Source organism: Zootoca vivipara, chromosome 12, assembly GCF_963506605.1.
Source record: "Zootoca vivipara chromosome 12, rZooViv1.1, whole genome shotgun sequence".
In the NCBI taxonomy this organism is placed as follows: Eukaryota; Metazoa; Chordata; class Lepidosauria; order Squamata; family Lacertidae; genus Zootoca; species Zootoca vivipara.
The window spans coordinates 50,293,188-50,319,387 of NC_083287.1; the positions used below are offsets into that span (position 1 = coordinate 50,293,188).

A 26,200-nucleotide genomic window follows, 5' to 3' on the forward strand; every position below is an offset into this window, starting at 1 on the left:
CTGGTTACTCTATTAATTGGTCCAAATCAGAATTGATGCCAATAAGTCAATACCTGATTACACATTCATCCAAGGAATATAAATTCCGGATTTGTTCCGAATCTATTAAATATCCAGGTATGCTAATACCAAGAGATATAACCAGTTTGTCATAGTTAACAGAAATAAATTAATAAAAGAATGTTCTTCAGATAGTGATAGGTGAGAGTCATTGAACCTTATACCCTTTAAGGAAGGGTGAATGCTCTAAAAAATCAATATGATAATAATAACAAATGCATAAAAGCTTATTACATGCTGATACAGAACATCCTGCTTGGCAGAATTCGCTTACCTTGTTACCTATCCCAAGCATGGCCTCGAAATCAGGGGACATTTTATAGTGTTCTAGCGCCATAAATAGAGTATTCATCACAATGCAAACTGTAATTGTGAGGTCCGTAAATGGATCCATAACAAAAACGCCCACATTCTTCTTTATCTTCAACCACAATGGGCAAAAGTTCCACACAAGATACTTTGCAGCAAATTTCTTCAAGAAGCGGGGGCATTTCTGATGGGATTCTTCAAGTTCTAAACATTAAACACAATAAAGTAAGGTACCCCCCCCATAAAAAAAGATTTAAAAACACACGCCTATGATAGGAAATGGGATCAATAAGCACTTGTGATAACAACTCCTATTGAATCTTTTGATGCTCCAGCAGAATTCTTTTTTAAAATGTATGATCAAGGACTATTGTAATTGATCTCATGGGCCAGCTCTTTGTAAGACCATAGGAAACTATTTTATAATGTCAGAAGCTTTGTCCAGCAGGCTCAGTGGCTTTCAGGAGTCTTGCCTAGCTCTTCATGAAGACACCTGGGACGAACCTGGGGCTCTCCACATAGAGGCCATGCACTGAGCTACAGCTCATGTGGCTGTATTGCTATTCCAATTTCACTAGCTTCCTATCTGTTTCTGGTCCCAAAGTGCTAGCTAGTTACCTTGAAAATCCCTAAATGGCACCTCCCGCCCTACCGGGGGGGAAAGCGTGAGAGAAGATCTAACTTTATTTTATTGGTTTTTATTTTTAAAATTTGTATACTGCCCGTTATCTGAAAATCTCAGGGCGGTTTACAGCATAAACATACAAAGTAAAAACACAAAATTCATATAAAAAACCAGAACCAGAACAAAACAAACCCATAGCCCCAACTCCCACATCAGGAACAAAGGGGCAATAAAGGTCGGCATTGGGATCGGCTACCCCCGTGATTCCTGCCACCTGAAGCAGTTGTCTCATCTTGCCTCAAGGGTGGGCCAGCCCTGAATTCCTATTTAAAGGTGATATGCAACACAGAAACAATACATAGACCCAGGTACAAGTGCTAAATCCACCCATTTGTGGCATTTAAAGCATGTCCTTAACCTTGGTAACCAACCACTATATTGGCACCCATGAATATGCAACAACATACCTTCCAGCGCACTGGTAATGATGCTGACTGCACTTGCTGCCCTTTGTCTTTGAAGTGGGTGATTATAATAATCTACTGAGAGACGCTGAGCCTGGAACCTCTTGTTGGCTTCATCACAAGAAGCAGTCTGTTTAAAGATGTAAACAACATGTCTAGTTATGGAACCTTTAGGTGCTTTGATCTCAGGCAGGAAGAGAAACAGATATGAACGTGAATATGCTTATTGCAAAATTCAGTGGACCACACAGCGTTAATACATCTGGGGGAAATGTCGAGTGACAATGAGTATTATTGTTCAGTTCTATGTTTCATTTTCCTCTCACTTCACTATTTACCGTATTAGTTCCTTCCTCAACCATTTTACATGCAACTCAGGACAACACTTCATGCATTCGATGAAGCAGATTGTACAGTAGTCCATGAAAGCTTCTGTCATCATTCATTTGTTGGTCTTCAATATGTGTGTGCCAATGTCCCTTTGGAATCTTAGCTTTAGAGCAGCACAGCAGTCCTTAGCTAAAAGAGAATGCATGCACCATGGTGCAGAAAGAAAATACTTGCTGTTATTCATACCACAGGGCTCACACCTCTTAGCTCTTACTACTCTTTCTTCTTTAGGTCTTCCCCTGCCCCCAAACCTTTTGGTAATGCTCCCCACCCTCCATGCCCACTATTCACAAATACATTTACAGTGAGATTCTATGAATGCCTACTTGGAAGTAAATCCCATTGAGTTCAATGAGGTTTACTCCCAGAGAAGTGGTTAGAGGATAATCATCTTAGTTGTTGTTTGGGGCTTTTTTTAATAGTGTGTGTGTGTGCGTGTGCATTGCAAATTGCCCTGGGACTAATGATGAAGGCTGGGGAAGAAATTTAAATCACCATCATCTGTAGGGAAGTAATTTGAGGATAATTTTTAGGGGTGGAATCATTTCTCCTCTAGGTACAGAAAACATATACTGTATAGCAAAAATTGATTACTGCAGCCTAGACAACTGGGGGGAAGCCACCAATCAGAAAATTGCACCTGTCTGATTACATTCTCAACTCACCGGATCCCCTTTGCCAGGATTTTCCATAACCGGAGGAAGTAATGACCCTTCACTGGAAATGGGATCCATGTTAAATGGCCTTGTTCCACTGCCCCCCATCAATGAAACCATCCCATTGCAATCGTCTCCAGTGGCCCATCTGCCGGGCTGCATGTAGTTTGGAGCTGGCAGGCGAGGACTGTAGCTGGTTTGACTTTGGATGCTTGGACGCCTTCCCATTCGTGCAGCCAGCAGTGCGCTGTGCTGGACCTCCGTCTCCCCAGTGCTGCTAGATTCATCCTCCCCCAACTCAGCCCTTGAACCAGCATCTCGGCCAGATACAAGGAAATTGAATACACTTCCATGGCTTGGTCGGCGTTTGGTTGGGTTTGAACTAGGACCGTAATTGTGGCTAATGAGAGACTGCAGGGATCAAAAGAAGGAAAAAATAGCAAGAGTGATGCAGACTTTGACATGCTCTGTACTAAATGCATTTAATGTTGGGTGTAAGAGTCACTTACAGAAATCCTACCAAGTGCAGCAGAAAACCTTATGATTGGCTTTGTGACTTCCTGTTAATAAAGAGCACTCTGCGTTCAGAAGTGGCAGCTTGTTAGGAGTGATAGTCTGCTTCTCATTATCTCAGTCTTGCACATACACTCCCGTCTCCCAGTTAACTACTTCACAAAATTTTCCACTAGTACATAAGTCCGTTAATCACTTATGGCTTCCTTACCAGTCACAGGAACCAAAGAACTTGCTATTTATAAGCCTCTGTTAATTCTCATACTTACCACCATGTGAACCTACCAGGACCACCAGGTAGGATTACCATTTTGTAACACCTTTATTCAGACAGATGACAATGCAGCTGATTTATTCTATGGCTGCTAGTTGGTTTATGGGCTGGTGTGACGACCCTGGTCCCACTCTGCCTTACTATCACTGCGACACAGGAATCCAGAGGGGAAAACACCCACCCTCTGGTCCTGCCGCCTCAAAAATAAACCCCTTTTACTAATGGGTTTCTAAGTAAGGAGAGCCTTCCAGCCTGCGTGACCTGGTACCTTAAGAAACTCTAGGCTGTCCCCCAGGAATAACCTCTTGCCTCCAGTACAGGGTCTCCCTCAGTTGGATTCCCCACTGTAGAAGTTTGCCCTATGCACTCTGGCAACTCCTTGGCACCTCAGGTTACCCGTCTAAGCCTCCTCCGTGTAACTTCAGGACACAAACTGCCACCTCCCTGCCTGAGGTGAGTTTTGCCCTCTCTTGAGTCACCACGGCTGTGAGTCCTGGTACCTCGCTGGAAAAATACAGACGGACCTCTTGTTGGCAAAAACAGAGATGAAGTTTTATTGTGTTAACAACATAAGTGATTCTTTAACGTGTCATTTATTAATTAGCTTTGTTCCAGTTGTACAAAATAAACTCAGTCAAACATTTAACTTTAAGTTTTCCTAGCCTCTTAACTGTCTTCATACAAGCCACCACATAACACCACACCACACCTTCCTCCCTCTCCCTCCTAACTGACCAAACCGACACTCCCTCCTTTCAAACCGGGCACAGTCCCGCCCCCATCAGAGTTCTATGCCAGTCAGGCTGGAGGTGGGTTAACTCTTTGCCAGCTGGGCAGAAATAAACATTTTAAAAGTGCTTCAATTTGTCACATATCTCCCCCCACCACAAAGACATTGCGTCGGCTTGCTCTTAATTAACTAGAGCAATGCCAAAGCAATGGGCTTGGGGTTAAAAATACATCAATGCATTCTTTAACATTCATATTACAAAGTCAACTAAATTAACATCTCATAAACTTGTACACAGATAAACCATGTTTGGCATGTGTTAGATTATAACACCTTGGCACAAATGTCTTGCTAGGGTTCCCACCATTTCATATAATAATTTGCACCATTCTATACCTCACAAAAATACCTGGATAAAGCGTCCGCTATGATGTTTTCCTTCCCACTTATGTGCTTACCCTGTGTCTATTACATGAGTTGCTAGGCTGGTCCTCCCTGGGATGTTTGAGAAGATCTGAGCAAACTGAGCAAGGACTAATTTTAACTGCTCCTTTTGCTCTGGGGTCAAACTTTCATCGAATGACACCTCTGCTAGAGTTGTGCCCTTACTCAGCTCTCCCCACCCAGTTAGATGAATTCCTTGTGTCACCTTCCCCTTTACTTGCAACACCAACTTATTTCTGTCAAAATAAGGCTTAAGTAAATTTACATGAAAGTTTTTACATCGGTTCCCTTCCCCATCTAACTCTACCAAATAGTTCACCGCTGATATCCTCTCGACCACTTTGAAGGGACCGTCCCACGACATCTCCAACTTCTTTCGACGTCTTGTTCTTAACACGAGCACACTGTCACCAGGCTGGAAAGTTCTGTCTCTTGCGTGTGCATCATACCACTGCTTCTGTCGACGCTGTGCCTGCTGCAAGTTGTGAGCAGCTTGCTCCCGTAGCTCTTGAAGGTCGCTCTGCAGCTCCTGTAGATACGTCACAACATCAGGGCTGTCGATCTGCTCCTCCCCTGACCACGCTGCTTTCATCAAGTCTAGGGGTCCTCGTGGCTGTCGTCCAAATAGGAGTTCAAAAGGACTGAACCCTGTGCTCTCCTGCGGCACTTCGCGATAACCGAATAGGAAGTGTTGCAGCCTCTCATCCCAGTCGTTAGGATGATTGATGGAATAGGTTTTCAGCATCCGGCTCAGGGTTGAGTTAAATTTCTCCGTCAAGCTATTCGACTGTGGATGATAAGCCGTAGTTTTAACATGCTTAATTCCACAAAGAGTTAAAAGCTCTTCCATGGTCTTGGACGTGAAGGATGTCCCTAAATCTGTTATAATTTCTTTGGGGAATCCCAGCCTTAAGAACACCGACATGAGGGCTTTTGCTACAGTCTTTGAGTCAATGTCCTTTAGAGGTATTGCTTCTGGATAGCGCGTAGCATAATCCACGAGGCATAAAATAAATTTATTCCCCCTTTTTGTAACTCTGGAGATAGGCCCGAGGATGTCCACTCCTACTCTGGAAAAGGGCTCAGTAATTACGGGAATAGACTGTAACAAGCCTCGCGTTTTGTCCGCTCTTTTGCCTGCTTTTTGGCAGATCACACAGGACTTGCAATACTCTTTGATGTCTTTGCCCATCCCAGGCCAGTAAAATCTTGCTTGGATTCTATCACTAGTCTTCCTAATGCCTAGATGCGCTGCTGAGGGTGCGTCGTGTGCCATTTGTAGCACTTGCAACCGGTAAGCTCTTGGCAACACTAACTGTTTCTTCCTTTCCCAAACAGCAGCAGTTTTCCTCCTCCTAGAAATTCTATACAGTCTTCCCTCAATGGTGGTAAATACGCAGGGGTTCTCCACAGTTACTTCTGCAGTAGGACTTTGTGCTTTACCCCACAGCTCTTTTATAGTTTCATCCTCTTTTTGATCACTCAAGAATTGGGCACCGTGCTCCTGGACCACTGGCACGCTAATCAGCCCTTCACCCTCACCAGGCTCTATGGGTGACTCTATAACTGCAGGAGGATTACTCTCAGTGACTTGAGACTGTGACCTAGTTATCACTTGAATACGGTGCTTCTGACTAGCTAGGTCATTCCCTATTAAAAAGGGTACCTCCAATTCATTTAGGATTCCTACTCTCCATTTGCCACAAAATCCTTTGTAGGTAATATCAACTTCAGCTAATGGTACTTCAAAATGTGGGCCCCATATGCCTTTTAAACTATAGGACTGACCCTTGAGGTACTGCTCCTTTGGAACAAATTGTGATTTGACCAGTGAGACCTCTGCTCCTGTGTCCCTCAAACCTAAAAAAAACTGACCATTTAATTCAATTGGCTCCATGTAATCTTGGTTGCACTCCTGCTCAGCCCTCCAGACCTGTAAGACCTTAGAAGTAGTCTCAGCTGGACTGTCTGATTTCTCTGAGTCTTCTGTCTGAGGCGAGCTATTTTCCTGAGACTGCATTACCAGTTTTACTTGTTTAGCTGCAGAAGGTGTAGTTTGCGTCTTAACCAGCAGGGGGCACCTGGCACGTACATGGCCCTCACGATTACAGAAAAAACAAGTGATTTTCTTTGACCCTGTCTTATCAGAAACTGATTCCCTGACAGGAAAATTTTCTTGCCTGTCTTTATTTTCTCTGTTTCTCCATGGATTACCCTTCTGTGAGTGTTTTGGGAATGCTATTTCATTGAAATCTCCTTGTAGTTCATCTAAGACCTCTGCAACCCGTGCCACAGTTTTCAGTTTTTTATCCCTCAAGAACCAACGTAAATTGCTAGGGATTTGCTTAAAAAATTGTTCTAAACAAATTAATTGTTTTAACTCATCAAAGTCCTTCACTCCACTCCCTTGAATCCATCTGTCAAGTAATTTATCTAAGCGGCTAGCTAGTTGGGCATAAGTCTCTTTATGTTCCTTTTTTGCCTCACGAAAAGCCTTTCTGCTTTGTTCAGCCGTGAGCCCACATCGAACCTTGACCCTTTGCTTAAATACTTGGTAACTTGACAGCTCTTCTTCCCTCAGGTCAGCATAAATTTCACTTAGTATTCCACAAATTTGAGGTCTTAAATAAAGCATCCAGTTCTCCTCAGGTATTTGAAATTCCACACAAACGCGTTCGAAGGTAAATAGAAACGATTCAACATTATCGTCTTTTCCAAATTTGGGGAACCTTTTTAAATTAATTGCGATACTATCATTATTAACTGGACTCTGAGTTAATTCTGATCGCAAACGTATCTCTTCAAGCCTCATTCTGTCCTGTTCTAATTGTGCCTTTATCCTCTCTGACTGCATTCTCTCCTCAGATGCCATCTTTTCCCTCTCAGCTTCAATTCGGGCCATCTCAATTCGTAGTTTCATCAGTTCTACCTCAGAACCTGGGCTTCCCTCAGCCCCTTCCGTTCTTTCATCTCCTTTTGCCTCTCTGGGTTTTCTTACGTGAGTCATTTTCCTCACAGGAAAATCCTGACAGACTCAAACCAAACTAGGCGCGTGAGCTTTGAATTTCGATCACGACGCTGCCACCAAAAATGTGACGACCCTGGTCCCACTCTGCCTTACTATCACTGCGACACAGGAATCCAGAGGGGAAAACACCCACCCTCTGGTCCTGCCGCCTCAAAAATAAACCCCTTTTACTAATGGGTTTCTAAGTAAGGAGAGCCTTCCAGCCTGCGTGACCTGGTACCTTAAGAAACTCTAGGCTGTCCCCCAGGAATAACCTCTTGCCTCCAGTACAGGGTCTCCCTCAGTTGGATTCCCCACTGTAGAAGTTTGCCCTATGCACTCTGGCAACTCCTTGGCACCTCAGGTTACCCGTCTAAGCCTCCTCCGTGTAACTTCAGGACACAAACTGCCACCTCCCTGCCTGAGGTGAGTTTTGCCCTCTCTTGAGTCACCACGGCTGTGAGTCCTGGTACCTCGCTGGAAAAATACAGACGGACCTCTTGTTGGCAAAAACAGAGATGAAGTTTTATTGTGTTAACAACATAAGTGATTCTTTAACGTGTCATTTATTAATTAGCTTTGTTCCAGTTGTACAAAATAAACTCAGTCAAACATTTAACTTTAAGTTTTCCTAGCCTCTTAACTGTCTTCATACAAGCCACCACATAACACCACACCACACCTTCCTCCCTCTCCCTCCTAACTGACCAAACCGACACTCCCTCCTTTCAAACCGGGCACAGTCCCGCCCCCATCAGAGTTCTATGCCAGTCAGGCTGGAGGTGGGTTAACTCTTTGCCAGCTGGGCAGAAATAAACATTTTAAAAGTGCTTCAATTTGTCACAGCTGGATTTGCTATTTTTTATTGTTGCGACCTACTAGTGACCTATTACTGAGAACTGCTAAGAGTAGAAGAAAACAAATACATCACATATAAAGCTTTACGCATAGATTAGTTTCCTACTGTTGTAGAATATATATACTTTCTAAAATGTAATTTTTCTAAAAACAGTCATGTAGATTTTGGGTTGGGAAATGCTGATTTATAATTAAGTGTCTTAGTTAAAACCTTTTTTCTTCCTTCATTTAAACTCCTCCAACTATGAGGACAAGTTAGAATGCAATTAAAAAGTGAAAAGAAATAATGGTTGGTGTAAGCCTTATGAAATAATTACCGGTTTCCAATAGCTGTCACTAGACTGTGACTTTGGGGTTTTGGGATCTTCCCCATAATCTTCCATCCCCAAAGACAACTTTTTCATTCTGTTGCTTCGTTCTTTGACCTCTTTAGAACCTATAGGTGACACTTCAAATGAGCTATGAGACATGCTGTCGTTTTCTATCGCAGCTAATTCCTAGAATGAAGAAAAAGAGAAGTGGGCATTGTACCATTATGTCTTCATATGAGATAATAATAAAATAAAATAAAAATACTTTTTGGTATGACAACTTCCCATTCACAGATAACAGTTTGCAATGGATATCCAAATTACTCACAAGCTTCATGATTTTAAAGTTAATCACAGTGTTTTTCTAAAAGGATTTTTCTCTTAAATAATTTTTCTTGCCCAGTAGGTGTTAGCTATGTTTCAAGTCTAAGTCTAAGTTCCTAGTTTTTGGACACATGAAACATGGAAGCTGGTGCTTAACCTCCTATGGAAGCATCATAATTAAGTGGCAAGTTCTTGCTTTGACCATGTTAGATCCCATCCCATGTTCAACTTATGCTTTCCCCATTCTAAAGACTTTTTTTTATGCCAGCAGACCTATGCAGCTGTTAAAAAAACAATTGATTAGTTGGTAGTTTTAATTATCATTTTGTATTGTTTTATGTTTTATTGTATACATACTATCTATAACTACTGCTATAAACTATGTTTCTGGGGAAATGGAGGTAGTTGTAGATTAGCAATGGGGCAATATATGAACCTCCTGCTCTTTCTTCAGCATCTCCATGGCTTCACGAAATTTCCTTTCTTTTGCTTCTGTTTCAGCAATAGTGGCTGTGCTCTGTTCTTCGTAGGCCATCGTGACCACGGCCAAGATCAAGTTGACCAGGTAGAATGATCCCAGAAATATGACCAATATGAAAAACAGCATATAGATCTTCCCAGTAGCTCTGAGAGTCTGTAGTCAGAAATAATATATTAATCATTCTTTTGGTTGTGATGTTAACACAAAATGTTAAGGTTTTCATCACCAGTTTTCCATATGTTAAAGGGGAAAAGGCCTTTGAAACCATATAGAAAACATGAACCACACTATAAAGAAAATTACAGTAATTTGTTAACCAAAATAAAGATGACAAAAGAAACAACATTAAATCTAAAAATGACACATGAAATTCTATGCTATACATGATCCAAGCTCTGCTTAAAAACCTCCAAGGAAGGAGAGTCCACAACCGCCCAAGGTGGTCTGTTCCACTGTTGAACAGCTCTTACTGTCGGAAAGTTCTTCCTGATGTTCAGTCAGAATCTCCTTTCTTGTAAACTGAATACCCTGGTTCGGCTCCTACCCTCCAGAGCAAGACAAAACAAGCTTGCTCCATCTTCCATGTGGCAGCCCTTGAGATATTTGAAGGTGGCTATCATATCTCCTCTCAGTCTCCTGCCTTTTGGACCCAAGAGAACCCTTAGATGGTGTAAGGGGGAGGGCTTATAGGGAACAGCCCCCCCCCTCATCAGAAGCAGCCCATCTCCAAGCAGTCATGAAAGCGAAGGGGCGGATGAGGAAAGTCAGGAGACGGAAAGGGAGTGCCAGACCTCTGGCAACATCCAAGAGCCCCTGCTCCACAGGCAGGAAGAAAGGGAGAGGGAAAGAGAGGAGAGGAATCAGGCAGGACGCAGACTCTTCCCCCCCCCCCCCCCGACACCTGAATTGAGGAGGAGGAGAAAAGGGAGGAGATTCACTGTCCCGAGGCTTTTATGTTGGTCCAAATCGCGGAACGGGGCAGTGCCGGATTCTGATTCGGAATGAGGAGACATGAAACCAGCAGCTCGCTACACTGTAAATAATGTGCACTAATAAAACCTTCTGAAAGACAAGCATGTGGAAGGTCGTTACTCAGGAGTAGTCACAACAACCTTGACAGATGGCTAAAAATATTTACATGTTTTTATGTGAAGGAACATTCATAACTGTGACCCCCCCTTCTGCGCTCTAAGGTGGCACAGTTTATTCTACCAGCTCAGGACTTTGTGACAACATTGCCATCTCATATTATCGTCCCAGAATTCCACTTGGTAGACTCTAGCATATCATTCTGCTACTTATATAGCTAAGAAGGGAGCTGTAAAAGGTAGGCAGAGCAAGCCGCTTCAAACGACTATGGCAGTTTTCCCCATGCAATTTGTTTCAAAAGAATTGAAGCATATACCTGTTGATAGAGGCGTTCCCAGTAATCCTGCGTCATGAGGCGGAACAGGGAAAGAAAGGCCCAGCCAAACGTATCAAAGCTTGTGTACCCAAAGTCAGGATTTTCTCCAACCTTCAGACATACGTATTTTGGCGGGCAGGAGCTGCAGATAACAACTTTGTTTCAGTGATAAAATTCTCCAGCATTAATGGAGAAAGAGAAAGTTCCGCCAATATATGGAGAAACTTGAAAATATGTGTATATTTTTTTCTTTCAAAAACATGGCTCCTATATTCAACAGAGCTGTGGCTCCCAGTAGGTTGGCCAGAGTGGAATTTGTGGCCCTCGGGCTGGAAATCATTCCCCACCCTTGCAACAGAACTGCAGCTTTGAACTGAAAATGGTAAATCTCAGATCTCACCACACAGGAGCACATTCACAAAGTTCCACATGCAAAAATGATGAGAAGGTCACATTTGACTTTGAACACACAAAAATTGAATTGAGAATGTGGGCCACAGTTCTGGGAGGAAGGGTGGTAAGTAAGCAGAAAGTAAATAAATATACAGAGTGAATAACAGATATTAAGTACACTCATAACAGGTATTATGTAAACTTACCCACCATCTGAAGCATTGCTGCACAATAAATACTCTTCAGTGCCATTCTTATATATGTAATTCACTGCAACAAAAGAGTCAAGGATAAATATGGTTCCAGATAAGTAGAGGTTCTAAAACAGCCAGTCGTTTTATCAAAACCCATGGTTATCGTCCTGGCTCATCAACATACCACAGTTTAAACTAATCACGATTCCTCCATTTCTGATATAATGTGAAACGGTTTAGTTTAAAACCAGAAGTAGGTGCTTCTAATCACATCTGTGCTAAAGGAGGGGAGGGAAAGGAAGAGTGCAGGAGCCCAAGCTTTCCTGTTGCTCGTGCACTAAACTAAACTAGGGTTGCCATATTTCAAAAAGTGAAAATCTGAACACAAAAGTTGTTGAGCTTTTTTGGCCAAAGTTGTTAAGTTGTTGAGCTTTGGCAAAATCACAAGGACGTTTTGGAGCTAATTTTAAGGAAAATTGGCAACAACAACAACAACACTGCCTCCATGCAATATTGTCAGAACTTGGAAGCTGCAGCCATGCAACCCCAGTAAGCGAGGCTTCAGTGGGGGCAAGCAAGGGGGCATCATTTGTGCACAATATGGTTACCAGTGTGGTCACGCCACAGATTTGAATAATGGCATTATGATACTGGATTTTACCTTTGCCTTTGACACAACTGCTGCACATTTGGATGACTAGCATCCTGAACATTGGGAGATTCTAGGCAGGGCAAAACAAATACTTCTTCACACATAGTTAACTTATGGTATTCCCGCACTCTAGATGTAGTGATGACCACCAACTTGGATGACTTTAACAGAGAATTAGATCAATTCAGGAGGTTAAGGCTTTTGATGGCTACTAGCCATGAGGTTATGTTCTGCCTCCACTGTTGGAGGCACACTGTGCCTGTAAATACTAGTTGCTGGGTATCAGAGTTACACTTAGTGAGGCACTTAAGAGTTACACAGTGAGCCACTGTGAGAACGGAGTGTTGGACTTGATGGGCCTTTTGCCTGATCCAGCATGGCAGAGGCAAATTTAGGGGAGCAAGACAGGTTCACCCACACTGGCTACTGAGCCAAGAGGGTGCTGCAATAATGACTTAGAACAGAAGGCAAGAGGCAGGGAATGCTGAATTTCGGCATTGCACAGGGCGCCACTGAAATTTGAAAGCCCAATTGAGCAGGGGCCTCCTTCTTATGTTCTTATTTTTGTTAGACAATAGCCTTTTTACGTAGGAATTGTTAAAGAACTCTTCGGTGGATGCAACCAGGACTTGGTGATTTGTTCATTTTTAATTTGTCAGTATGACTTAGTACTTGATCAGTTACCACCTCAATTCCTTGGACTCCCATCCTGTGCAAGTTCAGGCATGGGGTTCAGCTACAATCGCAACACTCATGTAAGCACACTTGGGAGTTTGAAAGTAAGATTGCAATAATCCAAAAAGGATTTATCCCAATGCCACCCACATGGCAAACCTACCAAAGCACTTATCTGATAATTATAAATCTTACTGTTCTTAGGAGTAACCATCTGAAGTGGCAGACTCATGTGTTTTGTTTACTGGAGACAGAAGATGGAATAAATCCATTATCTTGCAAATACCCGAGGACAGCATTTACCTGGGCTATTGGTAAACTTCTCATACGGAGTCAAGTTCTGTTTAGATGAAAAGGATGTTTCATTGGATATGCTCTGACTGATATATTCTGTGTAGTTCTTGACACATTTGTGTCTCAAATGTCCTTTAAAGAGTTGAAGACCAATGAGGGCAAACACACTCAGGCAGAAAACAGTCAGGATCATAACATCCGCAAGTTTCTTAACAGACTGGATAAGGGCACCTACAATGACTTTCAGACCTGCAGAGGGGGGAAATGAATGACATATGAATTCCAAAATCAAAACAATTTGGAGTGTCCAAATGGACCTAGAGTTAGTTTTGCCCCTCATTCATCTATGTGATAGATTTGATCCATGCGATGGTCACCACCAGGCTTGATTATTGTAACTCGCTCTACGCGGGGCTGCCCTTGAAGCTGACCCAGAAACTCCAGCGGGTTCAGAATGCTGCGGCAAGGCTCCTTATGGGGTCTTTGCCGCAGGATCACATTCATCCAGTGCTTTACCATCTGCACTGGCTCCCGATGGAGTACAGGGTCAGGTTTAAGGTGCTGATTGTGTGACGAGGCTGACAGAAATCCCCCAATAACTCACAACACACACAATATTTTAGGTTTGGGTTTTTGGCATTATTTTGGCCACAACTTTATTTGAATACAATTTTAATTAGAGTGTTGCCTTAGGCTTTTGGTTAACCATTTGTCCTTCTCTGGGAAGGACCATATTCATCTGCCCCCTTGGGACAGGACTCACATCATCTGTCCACTTGGGACAGGACTCAGATCACCTGTCCATTTGGGATAGGACTCACCATCTGTCCACTTGGGACAGCACCAGCTCCGACTTCCCCAAGGTTATAGGGAAGTCAAGTAAACACCCATGGGGAAAGGAGGTAGCTTTGTCCAAACATTCACCCCTCTCGACCAAGAATGTTCCCCAAGGCTCGTACTCTGTAATTGGCCCACCATCCCCGGCTATGGTGGGGATGTAAGGACTAGAGCGAAAGCCCCAGGATTCCTTTAATGGAATACTTCTTTGTGGAGCAACATTAAGAAGGGGGGTAGGCATCCGAGTGCCACACCCCTCCTTCCACCAAATTCAATAACCAAAAGCCTAACCGCCAACCTAACAAGTTGTGACGATTTGCTAAGCAGTTCGAAAGCACGTCAAAATGCAAGTAGATAAATAGGAACCGCTACAGCGGGAAGGTAAACGGCGTTTCCATGTGCTGCTCTGGTTTGCCAGAAGCAGCTTTGTCATGCTGGCCACATGACCTGGAAGCTATACGCTGGCTCCCTCGGCCAATAATGCGAGATAAGCGCACAACCCCAGAGTCGGTCACGACTGGACCTAATGGTCAGGGGTCCCTTTACCTTTACCTTTTTAGGCTAAAACCTAATCAGCCAAATGGCAAAATTCCTACTGGGCCTCTGAATACAGGCGACCCCATGACAGGCAAACCAAGGTCAGGCTAACACCTGCAAGAAAGAAAGCAGCGGGTGGGAGGGAGATTCAAGCACCAATGCAAGAGTGGCTCAAAAGTGAAAGAGACTTGGGTTAAATGGGGGCCCTCCTGCCAATCAAATTATGCCTATCTAAATAACCATGCCCCCCCCCCATTAATCAGCTCCTAACAAGGCCTAGGCCTCAACCCAACACCTCAAGGGACTTCTTCCCAGCCCTTCCACAACTCGCTTTATATCTGATAATATAAAGCGCTTTTTGACCTTTAAAGCCCTATGTGGCCTAGGACCCTTGTACCTACAGGACCGCCTCTCCTGGTATGCCCCATGGAGGACTTTAAGGTCCATAAATAACAACACTTTGGAGGCCCCGAGCCTCCAGGAGGTTAGATTGGTTTCCACTAGGGCCAGGGCTTTTTCAGCACTGGAACGCTTTGTCACAAGAGACTAGGGCCCTGCAGGATCTGACATCTTTCTGCAGGGCCTGCAAGACGGAGCTGTTCTGTCTGGCCTTCGGCTTAGACTCACTCTGACCCCTTATATGGGATTTGGTATATAAATTTTCCCTTGGCTTTTTTGCTGGCCCATGTAGGACGAGCATGGATAGCTGGCTCAGGTAAATATCTGATGTTTCCTCCCTTTATGGTCTTGATTTATGGGCTACTACTAAAATGAGGCTGCATTTTAAGCTGAATTTTAATTAACTGTTTGTTGTTGTTGTTTGTTGTTTTTTCTATTATGTTTTATTGTAATTTATATTTGGTGTTAGCCTCCCTGAGCCCGGCCCTGGCAGGGGAGGGCAGGTATAAATAAAAAGTTATTATTTATTATTATTGTTGTTGTTTTTGGTAGCTTCGATAAAAACAAATAGAAAGAAAATGTATTATGGATACCGCTTGGGGGAAGGCAGGGTTGTCTGAGCAAATTTCAAGCAGCTCAGTTTCAAAACATCTATGTTTTGAGGGGACAAAGAGGTATCTTTTAAGGGAATAAAGTAACAGCAAGTATGCTTCTCAAAAACACCTTATAAACCCTAGAACTAAAAAAAGAAGCTGCTAGTAATAGTAAAATATAATACACTGCCATGTCCATCTTTATTGTCTGAAATATGTCTATATATGTTGACATGTACCCAATGTTGTTCATTCACTGTTTACTTTTAGAAAGTTGCTTGTCTGTTCACTATGCATTTGGGCACCTCTAAAAATAATGAAACAATGGTTTCTGAGATCAAGAAGCACATTTTCGTCTATGTTTGGATATAGTTGGTGACCATTTTGAATCAAGATGGCAGGCTGAACTTTTCAAAATTGCACTGATTTTACCCACTGATTTCAAAACTACTTTTTTGTTTCTTAGAATTCCTAAGCAATGGCTGAGTACAAAACTGGTAGTTTTTTTAAAATATATATACTGTATATAAACACAGCTTTGGTGTGTCATACTCTGAAAGCAGAAATTGCTGTGCAGGATAGTAAGTGATCTATAGGCATTAGCGGGCTGTTTTTAATAACTAAAATTATTAAGTAATGTAATTAGATGCCCAGGATTGCGCCATGACATTGATAGCAAAAAGTCCATTCATGTCTTTGTTTTATCCAACCAATGGGACGAATGACTAGACTGCTTATAATTTGCCACATTAAAGCTGTCATTATTTAATTTTCTCCAACCAAAATTCCTCACTGTGCATTAACAAATTGTCATCCTTTCATTTCTGAACTCTGGATACTGTTCAGATTGCTGCAAATACACAATTTGCTATGGTTTACAGCTTGCATCCATTAAGCCCTGCCCCTGTAGTAAACATATGGGGTTTGGATTGCCCCCTAAATTACAGCAGTATATTTGATTCAGATGGTGCTGATATAATCAATATGCATATATGTTGCTGAAGGAGCGTCTCCACCCCCATTGTTCTTCCCGGACACTGAGGTCCAGCGCCGAGGGCCTTCTGGCAGTTCCCTCACTGCGAGAAGCAAAACTACAGGGAACCAGGCAGAGGGCCTTCTCGGTAGTGGCATCCGCCCTGTGGAACACCCTCCCATCAGAGGTCAGAGAGATAAACAACTACCTGACATTTAGAAAATACCTAAAGGCAGCCCTGTTTAGGGAAGTTTTAAATCTGTGATATTTGATGTATTTTGATGTTTGTTGGAGGCTGCCCAGAGTTGCGGGGGAGGCCCACCCAGATGGGCGGGGTATAAATAATAAATTATTATTATTATTATTATTATTATTATTATTATTATTATCAATGCACATTCAGTGTGAAGTGAAAACTGTGCCAAACACCAATGCACGATACAAGCATACACCAGTTCTGATATTAATTTTAGAACTTATCTGAGATAAACTCAAAGTGAAATATAGTGGAATGTCGTGCAAATAAACCCATGCTTTCTAAATATTCTGTGTACAGCACTTAGTAAATTGTTTTATGTGCTCCATTTAATAAATAAAAACAACAGATGGATGGAACAGAGAAAATCTGTTCATTGTTGGTAGCAAACCTATACAGCATCCAGATCTGTAATCAGTGGGTTTGAATTTTCAGCACAGTTTGTATGATTTATAAATGGGCAGCCAGCCAGTATGTTTTGCTTTGTATAAAAATAATATCAAATGAACAATCACTAACCATAACTGTTTGCAACAGGACATGAAGCAATTGATTTGCTCTACAGGTGGTACAGCAAGCAAACTTTTTTAAAACAACAACAACAACAACTTTCAAATGATGAAGGTATTTCATCCGCTTAAGGAAAATAACCTACGAGACATCTGTATTTGGAAGTTTTCAAAACAACATTTTAGGGGTGTTTTCAAAATCAGCTCACTCACCCACTCACATTGAAGTGAACAGAAAAATACGATAGGTCTTTTTGGTTTTGCCCTCATGGAAGTTTCAGGTTCCTCCCCGTCCCCAGCATGCTCCTCATCCACGCAGGGGTGTGTGTTTTTTCCTCAGTGTCTGCATAATGTCATTGGCTAACCCATAATTCTCCCATTTATTCCAGATTTTCCCTTTCCAGGAAAAATCCAGTAAGTAAGTAAACAACAACCCAACAACAAACAGTTGCCAATACCCCATTTGCAAATTAAGCCTGTTTGGAAGCATCTCAGTTTACGAGCAACTTGCAACACAGTACAGGATACATGTATATTTATGTATCTAGTATTTCACAGATAAAAATAGGTACACTTGTGAACATATTATATGTCTATTATACAAAAAATCATGTCAAGTCCAGTTTTATCCCCCACTATTACACAATGTTCCTGTATTAAACATTCAGATTGCCTCTCTTGCTACACTAATTTCAAAGTAGAGAGAGTGTTTTTTTTCTTTTCATTATTGATATTCTAGGGAAACACTATTCTTTTATGATATGAACTGTTATGCACTAAGCTTGGATCCTAGAAAAATAGGCAAGTAGGATCCTAGAATGCAACAACTGATTGGCCTGCAGGAAAAGACCAATCAGGCTCCAGGAGGGAAGCAGAATCAGCCAATCAGATGGGACTCATTGTGTAAATAATGTATATAAATGCCTGAGGTTGGGGGGGGGGGTTGACATTTCATTCACTGTTTCACAAGCTGCAATAAAGAGCATGAAGTCACTACAGGACTCCGAGTATATTTCATGAACAGTTCAAAATCATCGGCAGGTACAGCATGTGAAATGAATGTGCATGCCCAACATTTATTACCTGCCCATCACCAACAGGTCCCAGGGTGCGTTACAAGATTATTATATTATTATAATATAATATAAAGTCATCCTTCACCCTTAGGTTGCAGGGCAGGCTACAACCATTTAAAACAGAACATTAAAAGCAGTTTGAAATGCATTACAATAAGAAAAATGCATCTAGGTGCATTGATGCATATGCATGGGACTCAAGATGCACCATCCCTCACCTAGAGATTCACCTCTAGAGAAATGGGCATGGGGTGAGGCTCAAGCTTGGAAAATGAGAACTCTAGCAACTCATACAGTCAAAAAGCTAGCAAGCCTTCATATATGTGCCCCCCAAAAGAACAGCGGCAATGCTGTTGTCTCTGATAAATGAATAACGTTGAAATATATGCATTTGATGTGCCATTGACCCATGGATTTGAACTTTGCAAGGGCAAATACAACCTGATCGCTGTTAGAAATAATTCAGAGATTTTCCATACCTGGGATAATGGAAACGGTTTTTAAAGCTCTCAGCACCCGGAACATCCGAAGAACGGAAACACCGCCCATGTCAATAAACTCTCCCAAAAGTCTGTAAAATCAAAATGTGAAATAAGTTTTAAAAAACACAAACTTTGGGGAGCGGTTACAGCAGCAACACTGGTCCCCTAACCTGCCTGACCCAACTGTACCTCTGCTCAACATACTCCTCGCTGTGCCCATGAAAGGCATTTTAGTGGCGGGCAGACAGCTGGTTTTGAATGGAAGCAGAGCCTGGCTTCCAGTTTGCAGCAGCTGTTTAGCATCTTACATTTACCCCCAAATTCATGTCCTGGCTTATAGGTGTATAACTTGGGGAGGCCTTACATTCTGGGTAAATGAACATCGCAATCGATTACATGGCCACTGCAGGTACAATTAGCTGCCATTCAAAAGTGGCACTGCCACCTGCCCAGGGCTAAAATGCCCTCTAAAGAGCTGGCACAGGGACGCCCCCTATGAAGTCTGATGCAGCCATCGCATCAGCAAGGGGAGGGGGCATTAAGTTTTTTCTCACTCTCCATAAAACCAATGGCCTGGCAGAAGCAGAGGAGTATGTCCTTAGAATTATGGAATTGATGTGTTGGAAAGGGCTCTCAGGGTCATCTAGTCCAGGGGTCCCCAAACTAAGGCCCGGGGGCCAGATGCGGCCCAATCACCTTCTAAATCCGGCCCACGGACGGTCCGGAAATCAACATGTTTTTACATGAGTCAAATGTGTCCTTTTATTTAAAATGCATCTCTGGGTTATTTGTGGGACATAGGAATTTGTTCATATTTTTTTCCTAAATATAGTCCGGCCCCCCACTAGGTCTGAGGGACAGTGGACCAGCCCCCTGCTGAAAAAGTTTGCTGACCCCTGATCTAGTCCAACCCCCTGCAATGCAGGCTTAAAATCCAGGAGCTTGTCTACAGCATTAGCGTCTCTACTGTGCAAAGCATTGTATATGCAACAAAGATCCGGAAGGATCTTTGTTGTGTATGCAACAATATATATATAATATAATATAATATAAATTAATATTAATTTAAAATTAATATTTAAAATTAAAATCAATTTTAATTTAAAATTCATATTAATTAGCAACAATCAGTTTGGAGGTGGTAGGAAAAATTTGGCTCAGCCTAGCCAGGGCTAGTTTCATTTCTGCTAAATGTTTGCAAATACAGTGGTACCTTGGTTTACAACCATAATCCGTTCCGGAGGTCCGTTTGTAAACCAAAACAGGTTGTAACCCAAGGCGCGCTTTGACCAATAGGGCCTCAAAAAAAAAAAGTTCATAATCCCCCCAAAATGGGTGGTAATCCAAAAAAGGTTGCAAACCAGCACACGCACTTCTGGGTTTGACGTTTTTGTAATCCAAAACGTATGCAAACCAAGACATATGCAAACCAAGGTACCGCTGTAATCATTACATGAGCCTTTTTTTGAGGGGCTCTTACTTCAGGCTGAGGCCTATAGCAGGAGGTAGCCTTTGGGGCCTGATTTTGTTTTCGTTTCATCTTTCTCTCTCCCCATGGCCACCCCTTCCTTCAAAAGAAGACATCTAGGCAATCTTCCATGTAGTCAAGACCAGAACTTTGGTTTTTCTTCAGGCCCACACAGAGGCCTATCCATAGACAGTGGCCTTTATCTCGGTGTATTCAAGTGACATGTGACTATTTTACTGATGTATTTTTTACTTTTCTACCCCAGCGTTCCTATCAAGAGCTTGGGACATTTCCTGGGCAGTCTTCTATTTTAGGTATTAGGCCAGGCACCCCCAAACTGCGGCCCTCCAGATGTTTTGGCCTACAACTCCCATGATCCCTAGCTAGCAGGACCAAGGGTCAGGGAAAATGGGAATTGTAGTCCAAAACATCTGGAGGGCTGAAGTTTGGGGGTGCCTGTATTAGGCTCAGATGGTGGCCTTTTACCTCAGATTTATAAAGGAATACTGCTACTTTCACATCTCTTTCCAAAGATTTCTGGGCACTTCCTGGCCAATCATGGCCCTGTCTCGGTATTAGACAGGCTCAGAACTTAAGTTTTACCTCAGGCTGAGGGACAATGAGCAGATTTTGCTGAGGCCTGTAAATTGCTCGTGCTCCCTTTTATTCCCCTCAGAAGATCTTCTGGGCTTAAACTACAATATGGTTCCACAGTCCGAAGTCCAAATATGAAACCATTTCTCAGCACAAAAGGACAGCTCTGGGGAAAGTAACCAATATCCTGGCGTTTTGAGAGAAACTAAAATTGACAGGTTCGCCAATCCCCTACTGCAGGGTAGCGTGGTCACTTGTACCACCTCAGCAAGCAGCAAGGCAATGGTGAGGAGGATAATTTCACCACACATTTTGGGGCCGACGATTGCAAAGTTTGTGGTAGAATTACCAGTTCTAACACCTCAAGAAACATGGGAGTCAGCGAGGAAGTATCTATCTTCAGAGGAGAGTGGACCAGCGGACTGGATCAGCTCTCCGCCTGCTGAGTACCAAACAGGATGGAAGCGAGACACACGCTTCCTCCAGGGAGCTGCAATCCTCTATTAGGAGCCATTTGCAATTAATGGTGTGTTAGTGCTGCCTGCAGGCAAGGCTCTCAAAGCACTGTCCTTTTAGAGCTGCATGGAGACGGACCGGGCATACTGTAATATACAGAGAGTGCAGAATGTGGTAATGGGGAACAAAATTCAACTTCCTGAGAAAGCCAATCTCTGGTCCTAATGCCTGCAAGAATATTAGGCTGCAGAAGCTGATGAATAACGATTACAGCGGTTGGGGGAACCCCAAGTTTTACAGCAACACAACAAAACCTTTATGAGCGAAATCTAGAGGACTAGAAAGCATTTCGTGATATGAATGGCAGCTGCCTCGATAAGAGCTTTCTCTCTTTCCTCTAAACGCTTTTATATGTGCTTTTTACCCAGAAATTAATTCAAACTTCTTTTAGGCTCAGAGACCAGAGTCAAGACTAACCTTACTGTATTTTCCCGTGTATAAGACGCCCCCGTGTATAAGACAACCACCATTTTTTGAGCCCCAAATTAAGAAATAATTAATTGCAACATTCCGTGTCTAAGACAACCTCCAATTTTAAACTTAAAAAATGTGAGGAAAAATATAGTCTTATACATAGGAAAATATAGTAAGTACTCTAAACATGGAAGGGGAATAAGTTCATGCTATGTTGGGTGTTTTTTTTAAATGTCCCTTTTAGCCACCACTGTCCAAATTCTTGAAAGGAAATTATTTAATTGCAGCAAACCCTGATGCTTACGCCATCACAATAACACTGAAATCCAGCCAGTTCCATGGGTCTCGAAGGAAGGTGAATTCATTCAAGCAAAAGCCTCTTGCCAATATCTTGATTAGACATTCGAAGGAATAAATGGCCGTGAAAGTATACCTGGGGAGTGAAAGTATACAGGGAAACAAGGTCAACACAGAAAGTAAGGTAGCAATCATAAGGTATATTCCTCTGGCTTACCCCAATGTTTTCAGTTTTAACTCCCCATAGAATAATGGAAAGTGAGCATTCATGTGATATTTGGTCCTTTTCTGTCTCAAGGCATTATAAGGGACTAATAAACTGCAATAACTCTTTTTTTGTTTAAGTATAGAAAAAGACTGTGGGTTGACCTTAACAAAGGCATACTAAGAGTAAACCAATTTGCTACAAAAAAAAAGTGATAGCAGCTTGGTCAGAGGGAATTCTGAATATTACTTTGTTGGATACATGGTTTTAGATTATGAATTTAAAATCAGTGTTGAAGTCGCTTTTCCATTACATATTGTTTGTGGACTGAAAGCAGCAACAGCACTCAATGCTGGTCATATTCACTGCATTGAATAAGCGAACATTAGCTATTTCTGCTCCTGTTTCCATTTTCTTTAGAATTCTCTGACAACCCTAGCTGTGTGTAATAGTCCCTAGATAAATAGTCCCTGAAATAAACTCAGACGAGGAGCATATGAATTAATCCTTGCATAAGACACATTTTCCCACAGTGTGTTCTGCATTTTTAGGTCCTGTATTAGGAGAATATAGTAGAAATAGAGGGAACGATATCACCAAAGTTACTTACTCAACATACTTCGTGGAGGAAGTCTCGCTGCTATTTGACTGCACATCCGCAAGAGCCATGAAGACACAATTGGTGAAAATAGTGACCATAATAAACATAGTGAACAATGTAAGTAACAGGAGTTAAGGAAAATGACAATTGAAAAACTTCACACTAGCATTTGCTGCGGATTTTCAGCTTCAAATGTGGGGGGGGGGGTCCCCCACCCTTCCCTTGATGCAATGTTGAGCACCCACAGACTGCTAGTATTATCCCCATAAAAATATTAGGTTTGTAGAAGTAGCACAACTTTTCACACACCCTGTGACAGCCTTCCACAACATAGTACCATCCAGATGTTTTCAGCCCCACCACAGCATAGCCAAGGCCCTGGGGATTATGGAAGTTGTAGTCTAAAGCAGTGTTTCCCAACCTTGGGTCTCCAGCTGATTTTGGACTACAATTCCCATCACCCCTGACCACTGGTCTTGCTAGTTAGGGATGATGGGAGTTGTAGACCAAAAACAGCTGGAGACCCAAGGTTGGGAAACACTGGTCTAAAGAATCTGGAGGATATCATGCTATAGGGAAGACTGCTTTACAAGGAGTTGTATTCCAGGTGTGGATACACGTCATGTCTCTCTTCCTGAATTACAACAGAATTTGACTTAATGGCAGCCATGTGACATTGGGAGAGAAGATATTTCTCCCAATACTGGAACTCAAGGCCACCCAGTGAAATTGGTTAGATGCACATTTGTCATGAACAACAACAAAGAGGGATTCTTTACACACACACAAACCACCATCATCTTAATGCAAGGTTAGCCAATGTTATACTCTCCAGATGTTGTTGGACTACAGCACCCATCAATCTTGATCATTAGCCATGCTGTCTGAGACTGATGGGACCTGAAGTCCAAAACATCTGGAGGCCACCTTGTTGGTTAACCCTGCCATAATGGAATCCATTGCCACGTGGTGGCCTCTGGATCAGAAGGCTAGAAAAGAGATAAATGAATGGAGGATTGGTTCATGAATAGCCAGTAGCCATGAGAGATAAATGGATGTTTCCTGGTCAGAGGCCGCATACTCTGAATTGCACTTGCTAAGGGACAATGAACAGGAGAGGTCTGTTGCTCTTGCACTTCTTCTTCACGTAAAGGATATGAATGTACCAAAACCTTAATTACCATTCGTCTGATTGGATGAAAAGGGCTAAAGATGTACAAAGCACGCGTGGCTGTAAATCGGAAGATGGCTTTCCCTTTGTTCAACACCATAAATGTCTGTGGGTGGAAATACATTAACTGGAAACATTGTTCTATGACAGTTAATGCTAATATCACATGATGCGCTCTGTCCCTAAGTATATCAATTAAGGGTAATGAATTTGGGAGGTGTTTGTTTTTTTAAAAAAAAAGTAGGCTACAAAAAAAGTGTCTGGAGATTGTTCATGAAAAGCAGGAGACTTGTGAAAGCTGTTGGAGGAATAGGCTCCCCTGTCTTCATATCGACTTGCTCACCCTGAAGGGCTAGGAGGATTCTAGGGACGGATATGTTACAATCGATCATTTATTTGTATGCCGTCTTTCCAAAGTTCAAACCATGTGCAAGGCAGCTTACAACATATTTTAAAAAATGACAGGGTGGAACTATAAAAAAGCACAGGAAAGCGAATGAAAACCTAGTAGAATAACTGCAGATTGATCAGTGCTAACTGGAGAAACTAAATTGTGATGCTGCAGTCCTGTGACAGCCAATAGGGGGTTCTTCTCAGTCTCTCTCCAGGATTGTAGTTATCAGCTAAGGCTAAAGCCTGCTCAACACTGCGCTAGTAATCGAGGAGAATACATTGTCAGAAGGAAATCTGCAATGTTAATGAAGCTCTATTAGAATTATTTTAAAAGCACACAACTCTCCACCTTCCTACAATCACCTTGTTTCTTTCAAGTAAATCCAATCAATAATGCGGTTTCCCCCTTGCCCCTTTCTCATTATATTACCAAAGCCTATGAGCCACTAAACATTTCTTCACCTTATGATCATGATAGTAGGGGTCAAGATCCTCAAGAGGTTCTCCAATGAGCTCCAGAGGAGGGTTTCCATACAGGGCAGGCAGCTTCTGGAATACCTGTAGGTCAAGCTGAGGGCGTGGCTTCTCTGCAGGGGGTGGGTCTCTGCATGCTTTCTTGGCCGCAATGCGTTTCTCAATAGCAACCAAGGATTCGGGAGTGAAGCGGCGAAAGTTGTTAGCTCCCAGCAATGTCAAGTCAGCCATTTTTGCATTCTTCTCATAAGCAAAGCTTACTCCTCGTTGCAAAATTCACTGTTGAGCTATATCTGTGTTTGGCCACACGGTTGGGAAACACTTTCTGAACAGCAAAGCAAAGCAGGAGATGACTAGATAAGGAGACCAACTGAAATCTTAAAGTCATAAAAAGTGGTTTAGTGTTGTTAATGTGGCATAGGAAGGAATTGTTTCACGTTAAGTGCACATTCGCTTACAATTTAATAAAACAAAGGAAACTTTTCATTGCAGAAAGGGGAAGCCTCAAATGTTATCCTGACTATAAACAATTCCCGTAAAGTGTAAAAAGATCAGAAAGAAAGAAATGGCCACAGAAATTAACTTTCATACCCCAGAGGTATTCTTGGAAGATCCCCATTGATCTCAATAAAAGACAATGACTCAGGTGCAAATAAGTCCCATTGAACACACTCCCAAAAGTGATATCCAGTGACTTAAAGGTAAAGGTAAAGGGACCCCTGACCATTAGGTCCAGTCGTGACCGACTCTGGGGTTGCGCGCTCATCTCGCATTATTGGCCGAGGGAGCCGGCGTATAGCTTCCAGGTCATGTGGCCAGCATGACAAAGCCGCTTCTGGCAAACCAGAGCAGCACATGGAAACGCCGTTTACCTTCCCGCTGTAGCGGTTCCTATTTATCTACTTGCATTTTGACGTGCTTTCGAACTGCTAGGTTGGCAGGAGCTGGGACCAAGCAACGGGAGCTCACCCCGTCACAGGGATTCGAACCGCCGACCTTCTGATCAGCAAGCCCTAGGCTCAGTGGTTTAACCACAGCGCCACCTGGGTCCCAATCCAGTGACTTAGATAGCTTTAAAAAGAGGTTAAACAAAGTCATTGTAGTTCTATCAAGAGCTCTCAATGGGATTTCCCTCTTTAGAGGCGGTATACTTCTGAATCCCAGGATTATACTGATCGAAGATTGCCCTCATTCTTGACTGACTTTGTCATGGATTAAAAGCTAACCATGACATCATGTTCACTATGGGATTTCTGACTGGCTGGGAATAAAGTTCCTAAGATATAGACCAATTAAAAATGGTATCAAAGCAACTATCAGTCAGGAAACAAAAAGGCAAAGAATTG

The 26,200-nt window shown here is 42.5% G+C and overlaps 1 protein-coding gene across 1 annotated transcript in view; it reads right to left on the reverse strand.

Annotated features, from left to right (window-relative positions):
* Positions 1–25,174, reverse strand: part of LOC118092095 (sodium channel protein type 5 subunit alpha-like) — a 49,180-nt gene extending 24,006 nt beyond the window's left edge. Inside the window, exons 1-13 of the mRNA XM_060280925.1 lie at positions 24,843–25,174; positions 23,975–24,093; positions 22,826–22,933; positions 22,018–22,146; positions 18,719–18,810; positions 13,069–13,308; positions 11,451–11,514; positions 10,852–10,993; positions 9,402–9,599; positions 8,648–8,827; positions 2,514–2,915; positions 1,462–1,588; positions 335–573 (exon numbers count right to left, since the gene is read on the reverse strand). Coding sequence (XP_060136908.1) covers positions 335–573; positions 1,462–1,588; positions 2,514–2,915; positions 8,648–8,827; positions 9,402–9,599; positions 10,852–10,993; positions 11,451–11,514; positions 13,069–13,308; positions 18,719–18,810; positions 22,018–22,146; positions 22,826–22,933; positions 23,975–24,093; positions 24,843–25,085 — 2,283 coding nt within the window. The 5' untranslated portion in view covers positions 25,086–25,174. The remainder of the gene's footprint in view (positions 1–334; positions 574–1,461; positions 1,589–2,513; positions 2,916–8,647; positions 8,828–9,401; positions 9,600–10,851; positions 10,994–11,450; positions 11,515–13,068; positions 13,309–18,718; positions 18,811–22,017; positions 22,147–22,825; positions 22,934–23,974; positions 24,094–24,842) is intronic.
* Between the last annotated feature and the right edge of the window lie 1,026 nt (positions 25,175–26,200).